This window comes from Camponotus vicinus, unplaced genomic scaffold (genome assembly GCF_025532165.1).
Source record: "Camponotus vicinus isolate PSW18456_S1 unplaced genomic scaffold, iyCamVici1.0 SCAF_1, whole genome shotgun sequence".
NCBI lineage: Eukaryota > Metazoa > Arthropoda > Insecta > Hymenoptera > Formicidae > Camponotus > Camponotus vicinus.
The window spans coordinates 4,404,874-4,418,415 of record NW_028141945.1 but is presented as its reverse complement, the minus strand read 5'-3'; the positions used below and the strand labels follow the sequence as shown (position 1 = coordinate 4,418,415).

At 32.4% G+C, this 13,542-nt stretch overlaps 1 protein-coding gene across 8 annotated transcripts in view; it reads left to right on the top strand.

The window, feature by feature from the left end:
* Positions 1-13,542, top strand: part of LOC145968396 (uncharacterized) — a 34,368-nt gene that overhangs the window by 9,146 nt on the left and 11,680 nt on the right. For 3 of the 8 annotated variants that reach the window (XM_083093847.1, XM_083093819.1, XM_083093866.1), the window contains exon 2: positions 12,476-12,939. In XM_083093847.1, coding sequence (XP_082949973.1) covers positions 12,607-12,939 — 333 coding nt within the window. In that variant the 5' untranslated portion in view covers positions 12,476-12,606. Of the gene's footprint in view, positions 1-312; positions 1,658-8,971; positions 9,079-10,553; positions 11,194-12,475; positions 12,940-13,542 lie in introns of those variants that run through there. The other 5 variants (XM_083093834.1, XM_083093832.1, XM_083093839.1 and 2 more) reach the window with 5 other exon arrangements.

Genomic DNA, 13,542 nt, shown 5'->3' with positions numbered 1-13,542 from the left:
ATATACGAATTCTATTCGCCAAGCTTTTCTTCTCGAATAATATTTCTCTTTTAAACATCACCGCATATTTTACCTGCGCCAATATATCACGTGTCTCAGAAATTCATTTCGCAAAAGCGAACATTTTTTTCCTTCAGTCTGGTATTTCTCTCGATGTATATTTTTTTTTTCTCTCGTTCTTTCTTCTCAACTTTCTTCTCGCTCGGTCGACGCATCGTCTTTCCGATGCGTCGACGTCGACATCGACGTCGTCGTCAGCGGCGCTCCGCTGTTTAAATATAAACCCAAGCGTAGAAGTGGCCGGTTTCCAGTTGGGGCGTCGCGATGCTCGTGAGATAGACATACGAGACAAAAAGCTTCCACTGGCCTCAAGAGAAGTGCAAAGAAGTTATACCTCAGTTCGTTGTGCGTGTGTTAGGAGCGCAATTTCTTGGATCGTTTCCGTGAGGATATCTTACAACGCAAAAATTGCCAGCAATAAAATTATTACGAGATATTAACCGAATCACAGATTCACATCGATCGACTACGATTTGCGTCTGCCGCAACCTAGAAATTTTACCTGGAAACACAGATCTTGAGAATGGAACTTCTATAGACTATTTTAAGAAGTTGCTAAATCAATCATGCAAGCAAAACGTTAACAATAACATCCGAGTAAATTAGGCTGTGAGGATATCATGAGACTTTTATTTCTTACACGGTGCTCCAATTTCAGAATTTAAAATAGAATAATACTGTTCTCGATTACCTCAAGAAACTGCCAGTTACCAAGTTTGGTAATACAAGCAAGAATCTACATAAATAGCGTTCGAGTTGATAAGTCTGAATGATTTTATATCTCAGGTCTCAAGATTTAAAATAGTAACATTTTGTGTCCTTTTCAAGTACAATGATATCCAAGACAAGACTGTAAATTGTCATTGAATAGAAGAATCTACAGTGAATGTACTAGATGGTGGTATTGGTGGATTAAAACGCGGCTGTCTCTCTCAAATCGTCCGTCAGATTCTCGCGAATGTTCGATCGGCATGGCGACGCAGGCGATTAATCATCGTCATTATCCGATCGTTGCATCCGAGAGCCGAGAGAAAGGCGATGCTGCTGACGAGGGAATCAACGCTGCCGTTGACGCCAGAATGTCGTACCCTTGATCCCGTCACGTCGCCTCGGTGAACGGTTTAGCGCCTGTTGAGATCGTGAATGGAAGATTTATTAACTCGCATCGTATCGCGAATAATCTAACGTACGATTTTATAGAAGTGATAAGATGTTACAAGCTTGAAAAAAGGATCCGTGAATTAGAGGAACCCAGGAATAAAATAGCGCGATCGTTGAAATTTATCTTTTATCCATTTGACGATCATCGCAGTTGGCGACATGTCTTCCAGAGTCAAGCAACAGATTCGCATAACGATCTTCTTCGACGACGGCACCGTGGTGATTTACATCTGAATCGGCGACGTGGTGACGCAAATAAAACCGAAGCGGGATCAGCGACGACGATTGCGGAGGGAAGAGAGGAGACTCGTGAAAATTCCAAGGAGCAAGGACGTCGAGAGGGAAAGGAAAGAACACGGCAAAGAAGAAGAAGAGGAAGAAAGGGAATCAGCGGAGGAAAGGCGAGCGCCTCCCTTTGAATCGCCACTTAGAAAACGTTAGTCGAATCACTTAGCCGGTCGTTGCACCACGGTCGAGACTGGCCGCTCCGACGTGACGATAAAGGAACCGATCGGGCGTGCATAGGATCGGCCAACCACGAAGCGACTGCGCATAAAAAAAAACGCGGTAGCGAACTAGCGCGACAATCGGGTCGAGAGAAAGTAAACTCGTGCGAGAGCAAGTCCAAAGGATACACTCCTTGTAAATTTCTGTACGAGAACAAAGACCGAAATCGACAAGTTTAGATTCTTGCGATCGTACATATATATCGTACATACATATTGCGTTTTTTAATTATAAATTAAACTAGAAAAGATTTGAAATTTATTATATAATAGCATACTATATTACATAATAGCATAATTTATTACACTCTCTCTTTTTAATTAATAAATTAATATTATATAAATTATATATGAATAGTTAAATTATTAGTATTCTTACAATTAATTTTTTTTTGGATATTATATGACAAACCAAGAGAATCAAATAACAATGTTTTGCGCTGAGTGCACGATAAATAAATCCTGTAGTTAGGTACATGTAGCACTTTTATGGATACAGATACACTATTATAAATATCTTTTATTGAATTATGGGAATGTTATACTAAAAAATAAGATATGTACGCGAAATATAGCTGAATTAATGAGAATCGGTGGGAACGAAACAGCGGAAATATTTCAGATGGTTAAGATTAATCACTCGATGTATTTAAGATAAATCGTACATCTAGGAAAATCAATGAGAGGACGATGCTGATAAGAGAGAGATAGATCTTCCAGAAACATTCTAATGTTGCTAGATTTAGCGAGCTACTTTAGCTGGATGAAATCTGTACTTTCTAATCTAACTTATGCTCTGTCTCCGCACTGCCTCTTGTTAATAGATGATCAGTTGGTGAACGGTTCAAACGGTTGCAATTGAGGTCATTGTTGTGCGCATTGCTTTTGCACCAATTCCAAAGAGCATTTCTAGGAGGCTTCTGTCTCAATTTTTCGTTTGTCTTAACAAGGAACGTCGCTTCCAAGGCACATTCAGATCATTATTTTCTCTCTTTCTCTCTCTTCCTTTTTTTCTCTTATGAGTCCAGACTAGAAATCTCGCGCGTGTCGAATTGCCTTGACGTTTCTCCATAGTTTTTGATAAGATTTTGCTGAACGAACCAACATGACATGCTTCTTGCCACCCAAGCGAGCCACACCTGTGCTCGTTCCAACGGTGGTGCATTATTCGCGCAATTTCCACGCGCCGATTTTTAAGCGGATAACAGTCGTTAACATGGTATCCGTGGTTTTTCTACCATCACCTTTAAAAATTGTATCCAAGTCATGAGAGCGATTGGAAAAAAATGGACGATTCTCAATTGCGAATATAGCTATTATATCGTATGAATGATTTCAGCGAAAGAATTATTTCATGATAAATGAAATTAATATCTGTGATTTTCTCTCGTTTTTATCTTTGAAAATTTTATATAAATTATAAGACGATACATAAAAGTATAAAAATTCTTAATTTCAAATATAAATGTTATACAGTATATTTAACATAATAAAATATATATTAATTTTCTTAATATTTTTACATTCTTAGTTTTTTGAATAAAATCTCAAAATCGTAAAATAAACGACCAAGTTCCTAATCTCAAATATACTGTTATATTTTTTAGAATATTTTAATAAACAATATATTGTACACGATAAATAAAATTGCATTTAGAAACAAGCATTGTAAGAAAGATTTTCTCGATTATTGAAATATTTTATTTAAAACATATAATGAAGCGGGAAAGAAAGCAGATGAAATATTTCGCACTTTTTGCATTTCGTAATATGTTGCAAAATATGTTATAATATATTTTCTATTTTGAATATTTTCTATTTTTGTGGAATTCAATTATTAGATATCTGAAATATATGTATGATATAAATGTAAAAATACATCAAAAATCATTTTAATATATATATATCATTGTTTCAATATAGTATCAATATTGAAAAAGTAGTGGATATGAAAAGTTATTTTGTTACTATTAGAATAAAATTAGCGTTTGTTACATTTACATATAAATATTCTTAAGACCTTCGATTAGAAAAAAATGAGGAAATTGATACTTGTTCTTTTTGTTTTGTTTTACTGTATCGTGCTATGTTGCACTTTATCGTGCGCTTCAAGGTTAATGAGTTGACTGTATAATAGCATTTATCCCATGACTCGTTGCATTCTGAGTAGGTAATTCGAATGCGCGTTTCACGTTTTGGAAAAATTCCAGAAAATCTTAATGCCAGAAATTCTCACTTTAATATCCAGAAACATTTTTTCAAATTACCATAAGATAATTTAATTAAATTTACCATAATTATCAAAATATCAAAAAAAAGGATAAAACAGATAAATAATAAAAATGATTGTATTGGCTCGTTGATATTCAATTGCCTAATTATCACTATAAAGTCCGTAATATAAATCAAGTTTACAGAATTTTCGTTTCGTGTATTAAAGTTCAAGATTGCATATTTGAATATTTAATATCAATGGAGTCGAGAAATGACATATTTTATTCAATATTTAAATTACCTAAATAGCGCAAACAGAAAATTATTTATATTTAAATCCAATTAACATACATTTGACAAATAATTAAAATAATATACCGATATATACATGAAAAAATTTTCCTTAATTCGTTTACTTTATAGACATATAATTATATATGTTAGTTAATATTTAATGAAATGTTAATAAGACGATATTATTTTTAGCGCACTTTAAACGAGCTTCCTGAAATAAATCATTGTCATACTTTTATTATTAGATTAGGTTGATCTCTTCGTCCTCGTCCCAAAATAACTACGCATGTCCTTCTTACTGCAATTTTGTTTGCTGCTTGTCTATCAATACCTTAGAATCTAGAATGAATTGTCTCTAGAGTAGTTACATACATATACATCTGTATAAAGCAATTAATAATGCATGATTAATGCAGAAGTGCTTAATACAGGATGAGTCAAAAGTCACACAGTATAACACTAGAAGAATGAATATTTGTCGTTATCAATAATCTTAAAATATCTTCTACATGAATTTTATTATAATAAAAGTTTTAATTTTGTTAATTATTTCTCGAACGCAACGAGCAATTTCTGTCGCGAAAAATTCACTGTGCAGAATTTATTTTACTCGCAATAGTTATTATAATGGTAATTTAATAGCGGCATACAATGGCAAAATAAATTTTATTTGACAATATAAAGCAATAACCATTCTCTAGATTTTACATCGCTCCATTTACAGTTTGTCAATAACCTTACACATATTTCTTGCAAGGTTCTTCCGTGCAGTATATCTATGCTACATGTTTTTTATTGTTATAATAAAAAAATTGAATAGAAAGAATATTTGTTTTCTTGGTTCAGTGGACATATAAAACCGCTAAAAACACTTAAAAACAACTAAAATACTACGTTTGATATTATTTTAATAGATATTATTATTAGTTTTTATTATTAGATTTTATTATCTTATTATTTGATATTATTTTAATAGATTTATTGTATCATTTCTCATAAAAATTTAAGCATAATTTTAGTGTTACTTTTATTCCTAATTTTGTATAAAATAATTTTATGTATTTATAGCTTACTTATACTTAAGACTGCCGAAATATTCTTAATTGAAAAGCGTTAAATAATAACTTTTTGCATCAATATTTCGCTACAATTCACATATTGCAAATATATCGAAAAGTTATTAAAATTTATATAACGCACTTAATGATTAAACACTTTGTACAATGTAAAACTTTCACATCGAAAACAGAATATCGAAAACTTTAGTATCACGTTAAAGATCATAGTGCAGGTTAAGGGGTTATGCCTAGTCAGGAGGTCGAAAAAAGACAAATTTTTGAGAATTTTTTTTGAAAAAGTGTATGCATATTTTTTTACAAAAGTTTCTATATTTAAAATAGTTATATTTGACAAAATTATTGTGAAATTTTGGTACAAAAATATAAATTTATGGCAAAGTTACAGCCGATGTCCGGGAAGCCTATATTCCAAAAACGTTTTGCGGTGACCACTCCTGTTTGGAATTGAGTTATCTGCAATCAAAAATTCAAGAAAATTTAGTTAATATATTAGTTTGTCTAGTCTTTAACGGTTCCCTGTTACAAAAAATTAATTTGCGAGAAAATGGCGGCCGCTTAAAGTGAAATTATCGATTTTCGTAAAAAAAAAACACTCGTTTTTCATTCATAAAATAAAAATTACGCATTGAAAAAAAAAATCCTTCGGTCAAAGACTAGATTTTTATGTTTAAAAAAAGTTTGCAAAAGTTGAAATAGATTGGTGCAGCAGTTTTCGAGATATTTTGGTCACCGTTTCTTTCATCTTTGAAAATGTGATTTCGAGAAAAACGCGTTTAAAGTTTCGAGTCTAATTTACATTAAAATAAAAAATTTATTTTTCAACTTACACAGAGTCATCTATTCCAGGCCCATACAGTACGCCTTCTGCTGCAGTTGTTGCTTCTAAAATATTAATTTGTTCTTGCCGATGACACATTCTTGCCTCTCGAGTACTATCGAGTGTGCGGCAGTCAGAAATCTTTATGCGGCACAATAATCTTTTTTTGCAGTTTCAATTTTTTTGCAGATGCACTAAAAGTACTTTCTTCATACGTTTCTTTCGTCATCGTTTTCGGATTAATATTTTGCTTCCTTTTTCTTGATCTTGATTTTCGAAAATTTTCCGATTTTCTCAAATCTCTCGAACCTTTCTTACGATCCATAATTTATTTAGAAATCGAAAAACTACGAAAGAAGCGAACGTTCAATTGCACAGGTCAACGTCAACGTCGATGTTCGTCCCTATAGCGCAGCAGCCGCGCGGGGCGCTCGCGCTCCGACGTATACTTTACGTCGTATATCTCCAACAAATTTCAGCGGATTAATTTGAAACTTTCAGGGAATATTTCTAACATTATCTACTTCAAGAAAATGTGAAAATCCCAGAATCGAAAATTTGAAAATTTCTGACTAGGCATAACCCCTTAAACAAGGCACAACGGAATTCAGATTATGCGCTAATGAACGATAATGATCTTGACTTCGCGATACATATGAATAATCTTATTCTCGCAACCAAGACCATCTTGTTTATATCTATATTGCAATAGAAAAGAGAAATTACATGTTGTCGTCATTAATAAACATGAAAACGTATGGCTTTAACAGTATAGAATCACAATCGCATAATTAACTCGACGCTTTATGAGACACGTTTCAAACAATAAGTTTGAATCATGTTCCTAATTTCTTTTAATCTTTCGCAAATGCCAGTTTCAGAGCTCAATGATAAATTCTACAATATACACACACACACACACACACACACACACACACACACACACACACACACACACACACACACACATATTTATTTATTACTAGAATATTACAAAGTGTGCGTTATATGCATATTATTTATTTTCTTATGCCATATATTATTTGATAAATCCCAAAAATTAAAAACAAAAATGTTTGTAGTTAATTTGCAATTAACAATTCCATATTTTTTCTTAAAAACAACTATGTGTTTTCTTTACACCAATTGATTCCTCTCATTATTTTGTACATAAAAGTATTAAGATAAGATAATCGAAAAATGAATATTTTACAAGATATTTTACGGTTTATGTAAAATTAAGAAATTATTTCAAGCCTCATAACTCAAAAAGTACTTAACGAAAAGGTACTTAATTATAGTGTTTTGGAAAGCTCTCGAGATAAGCTACAAGAATATGCAATGACAAATAGTAGGTTCCATTTAAGAAATTGAAGGTGACCTTCATGTGACCTTCAAATAACTCTTCAAGGTCAAACCAATGATACCATCTTATGGCCCCCTCGAAACCATAAAACTTTTGTCTGAAACATTTTTCTCTAAAATGCTTTGTTTCCGAAATAATTGCGTGCGTTAATTAAAATGGCTCACCCTGTATATAATAATAATCTATAAAATGATTATATCACACACGTACGCACATACACAATTTAACTTTTTTAATTTTGCCATCTCTTTAATTTCTTTCTTCTAATTACATATTGATATACGTTTACATTATAAATATAAATTTTTTTCTGAGAAAATTTATGAAATTTCTTATACAGGAGATCCTAAAATATATACGAGTTGTTTTTAATAAATAGAATTTTTTATTAAATCGATCAAACTTTTTGACCATTCTGTATATTACATGTGTTGTAGTTTATATACTTTTTTTCAAAAAACATAATTTTATGTAGAAAAAGCACATTTTGTGCAGTAGAAACATCTTTACACTTATGTAAGATCAGTTAGCGGAACAAAAGTTAGCAATTAATAATTTTAGTCACGCGAACTGCACAAACTGCACCGGCATTTGTGAATCACTAATATTGCAAATAATGATAGTCATATTCGATTGGAAAGTTTCGAGTATTGTACGATCTTGAATAAAAACGCAATGTTGCAATGTTGTTTTTCAGTATCAAACAGATATACAAAAAGCAAAACCGATATCATATACAATAATATATTCAAAGTTAATCAGCGAAAGTAAGTTTGCGTTAAAATAAGAGAAAATCAAATCAATCTATTCGATACATATCTGAGAAAATAATGAACAAGTTATAAAATTGAAATTGAAATTTAATAAGAAAAAATATGTAGATAAAAATATAATATATTTTCAGAATGTTCTCTCTATAGAGATATATTAAATCAAAAATCTATTTCACATCGCGAATATTATCTCTCGAGTGTAGAGATTAAAGAAAAAGGTAATAAAAATTTTGACAAACTCTGGAATGGAAATGTACGGCTGGAAGAAGCGGACATACATAATAGTAAAGTAGAGACAAAAAGGCGGGATAAAAGTAGCAGGATCCTTCCTTTACGAGATATCCAGTCGATAGATAATCTTACGGCAGAACTAGTAGGTGGACATTCAATTTCGTAAATGGCCACGGTGGAATCGCGACGGTCATAAATCGTCGCGGTCTTATCGCACGATTGCCAGTCGGCTAACTCCTTGATCCTGATACGCCACGAACGAATCGAAAGGACGACTCGCGTATCGTCATCTCGCCTATCAGAACCGGAACCGGAAGCGACCGGGCGTGAATAATGTGCCGCGAACGATTGTGTTCGCGCTGCGAGCGATGCGGACTGCGCATTAGATACAACCAGTTACGCAACGACAGAGAGAACGACATTGGTGATAATCATCGAATTACCTGCGACTGCAGGCGATCGTCCGCAGTTTCGTAGGATCGCGAGTCGAGGATTTGCTCAGTTTTTCGCACGATGTCATCATGGTAGCATCGATGTCGAACATGAAAGAACGATTCATCGATTGCGAGTGTAAAATGTATTTTGCATTGTGTTAGCGATGTATATTTATATATAAAATTGTCGGTATTTTAATTATTAAAGAAAAAATATGTCGTAGAAAATTAACAGTGATAGTGCGAGTCAATGTGACATCAGGAGATAAAGAGATAAAAAAGATCTTGCGAAATATATTACATTATTTATTGCAATATTTTTCAAAATTTAATATAATAATCTAATGATATAATTTAAAATATTGATAACTATTTTTCTCTTTCTCTAATATAGCACAAAACGAAAAGAATTCTTAGGTTTTTGTGACAATAGTGAAATCGAGTTGAATAACATTAGATTACGTTGTTAAGGAGGGGGAATGCATTCTTCCGGTATAGAAAATCGCACTCTCTCTATTATACCGGTTCAATTTTTGTCGTGAGCCTCTCTATCGCTCTCGTGATCTGTGAATAATTGATACTAACGCGTTAATTTAATTCACTTGACTGACGCGACGAAGTGACTTGGCAAGTCGCGTTAATGCTTCTATTGTTTTTCTTCGCATGAGGAAATGTGTACTCCGATTGAAAGGAATTAAACACGAGAAAATATCGTTCTGCCAAATCTCGCTTTATATAAAATAAAACTTGATTAAGCAACAAATAACGTACGAAATTAGTTTCTAAAGTTATAAATACAAGTTATAGCTATTATGCATTATGCGCTGTTTAATTTTATTCTCCACAGACTTTAGAGGCCTCCAGAGTGCTGTCGAAACTTTCGAGAGAACATCATATATTTGCACATGTCGTGTTCAGGAGAAACAATGTTCGCGTTATATTTCCCTCATGACTTACGTGTTATTCTATATCGTCTAAAACGTGCAATATTTATTAAAAATATTGATAATGATTTCGCGATTATAATCATGACCTAATTTAAAGAAAACGATATTGACACATTAAATTTACTCGCAAATTTTATTCGGCTAAATTCGAATATTTGTTAAGAAAATTAAACAATCACGATTCTTAATAACTGATATAGGTTGACCGACACGATATTTAGGTTGGCGCATATAATTAACTCGTTGCTCTCTGGCGCGTCCGGAGATGACCCACTCGCGGGAAAACGACCGGACACTCTAAATACATCGTGATCATAAGCGCTTTTAATTCTTTATATGACATTTCAGAACCATTTTTGAACTTTTTTGATGTATTATACAGGATATCTCAAGTTTTTCGCGCTCTCTTTTATCTTTTTTATTTCTTTGAAATCAATCATATATAATGTAATCGGAATAGAAATAAGTCTTAATAGGTCAAAAGCGTTTTTAAGAGAACCTTAAAATTACAAATAATTAAGAACTTAAGAATTTGTATAATTGAACTTTAACATTTTATGTAATAAAAATGTAGATAACAAAACTTTAATTTCTATTTATTTTCGAATAAATTGCAATAAAAATTTCATTTGAAATTTGAACATGTCAGAAAGATTACGAAATATTGAAAATCCATAAATATTATCGGTCACAAAATACTTAATAAATCTGTAGATGACTATAGAGGTCTTGGAACAGTTTCTGTTTGAAAATAATATTTCTTAAGTCTGTCGATAATTTTTGTTTACCTCGATTTACAACGTATATAAACACTTTTGACCTGAAAGGTTTACAGAACGAATATGGAAATAAGTTTCACAGTACTTGTGCCGCAAACACAGGTGAAGCATCATGCGAGAAAGTCGTGATTAACCTGAAGTGTTTCGGATGTCGCGTCGCGTTGGTTTAGCCATGCAAGCGTGACAACGGCTTAAGATGCGAAAATAGAGTCTCTGCAGCGGCTTGCATTGCTCATCGTCATCGTCGTCGTCGTCGTCGTCGTCGTCGTTGACGATGTTCGAACGAGCGAGGCTACGCGTTTAGTCTTGATCTGGAAGCAATCGCGAGTAGAGCGAGTGACGCGGTGTACTTGGAGTTTGACCTCAGATATGCGCGAGGAAATAATTTCGAAGGAAAACAGAAATATAAAGCAAGAAAAGATCTGACAGAATTCGATACAAAGGAATTGACAAAGCGTCTTGCATGCAATAGGACGAATAAGTAACAAGGAAACGAAACACGGATGAATCTGACGGACGAACTGATTGGATTGTAAGAACGAAGCATTATGTTTATTAAAAATCACATTAAAAATTTTTGTGAAATAAATGTGAATAGATTGTTGAAGAATTTTTGATATCGAGTTACTTACGAACAATAATATTGTAATTTACATAACGAATTGCTTAAGTAATGTCTAAAATTCTTGTTTAAGAAAGTTTCTAATCTCTTGGTTAATGAGCAGATAATTAAAGTTTATAAGTACTTTAAATTAAAAAAAAATATTTAAAATACGAGTATCGTTGATGATTTAACAGTTTAATCTCTCTCTATTTATCTTTTTTAATTTATCTCTCTATTTAATTTTTTACTGTACGTATAAGATTTATTTATATTATAGCATGTACGATCATACTGTAATATTGTGATGCAACGACAAGAAATCTAACATAAATAATGCTGGAAAACATAAATAAAGATAGGAAGTAATTTCTGTGTATTCGTATTGTGAATTATATCTAATCTCATTTCTTAAAAGATATCGATCTTTTAAAAGATACGGATCGGCGATATCGCGTGTTTAATTGGTTCTCCATAATAAGTTTCTTGCACAATCCCTTAAACGAGGCCGCAATAATTGAGGCAGACCTCAATCGAATGACTGCGCTTCAATCGAAAGCGCTACTCCGGAATCCCGAGTTCGATCATTATTTCGTGATGCCATCAAGGAAAACCGCTAAATCGCTCGATTAAATGTTTTATGATACATGCAAACATTAGATTTTAATAGAATGCAAAATGACATTTGAAATTTTAATGAATATTTGATATAAATGTGATTTTATTAATTATATTAATAAGCTATAGTTCCTAATAAAATGCGAATATAAATATTTTTCAGTAAAATTTTAAAAATTAAACCTAGAATAATAAATACAAAATTAAATACCAAAATATATCTTTTATATTGAAAACATAGTCAATTATTTTTATGTACATATTCAAATGCCATTATAATACAATATGACTTCTGATTGAAATATATTCATATTTAAATATTCGTATTAATATTAATAAGTTGGTAGTAATTTCGCCAACTAATATCTGCTTTTATCGATATTTTAGCCGAAATAAAACTACTGTTATCCTATGTATAATTATCAGACTTATTCATTGAATCCTTAACAAATCCGAAAGTCGATTTCATTAAATAGATGTTGAAATATCGATTTCATTCAACTAACTCTTTCAACCATTCACCATTGAATCTACTGTATTGCAATTGCATTATTAACACATATATTGACAATTTAAATAATTTTTTATGTTGCAGCTGGACTCGTCATACTCATCTGACGATCGTCGCAGAATCTCCGGAAGAATTCAAGATTTCGGGGATAAAGAAACGTTATCGTCGTAACGCGAGAGAGAAAGAGGGATAGAGCGAAATAAATTGACAATACGATGGAAACGAGACAAGACCATCGATCGACGATAGAGATCTTCGAGAAAAACGAACCGCGATCGGACGAATTGCCTATCGCGTTGATCCATAGAGCGGGAATCTGTGATCTTTTGGCGAGACAGACAATGGCCTGGTGTCGTTACTGGCTGCAAACATTTCCCATAAGAATGACGTTGAACAACGTCGGATTGTTGACGGTGCTCCTGGCGATAGTATCGCCGCGATCCTTAATTTACAGGCTTGTTTATCCGATTTTCAGATTGGTTTTTGGCACCCTCTACCCAGCGTACGCTTCCTACAAGGCAGTGCGCACGAAGAATGTCAAGGAATATGTAAGAGAGACACTATAAATAATAAGAAGCTTTCGCGCAAATATGATTTTAACCTTTAAATCCCCCATGAGCTTAATTAATAGATATAATAAAAGTAGATTTTGAAATTTTCGCTATATTATTCTTATCTCTTTGAAATAATGATATGAAAATAATAATTTGGTTAAAATTAATATACTACGGAGATATAAAAATAAAATATGTAAAAAATATATTATATAATCTTCATGAGCTTTTTTTAAAATGACAATTAAATCTCATAGATTGTAATTTAATATTGCAAGCGGGATTAAGAGATATTTCCCATTTTTTAATTTTTACGTAAATACGTAACCCAGATTCTTTTCATACAATAGATTTTGATAGATATTTATGTCTTATATTATGTGTATTTTGTATCCAAAATTATAAAATCATTTGCCCGCAGAAAATACGCTGTTTATCCAGAAATGTAAATGTCGGAAATTTCAACACTAATCTTTGCTTGTAGCTGATGAAGATTGAGACAGATTTATGTTATTAAGTAACTCTGACGTCACAAATATTTTATATATTTATTTTATTGTTAGTAATCTGTCTAGAAGAAATATGTAATAATAAAAT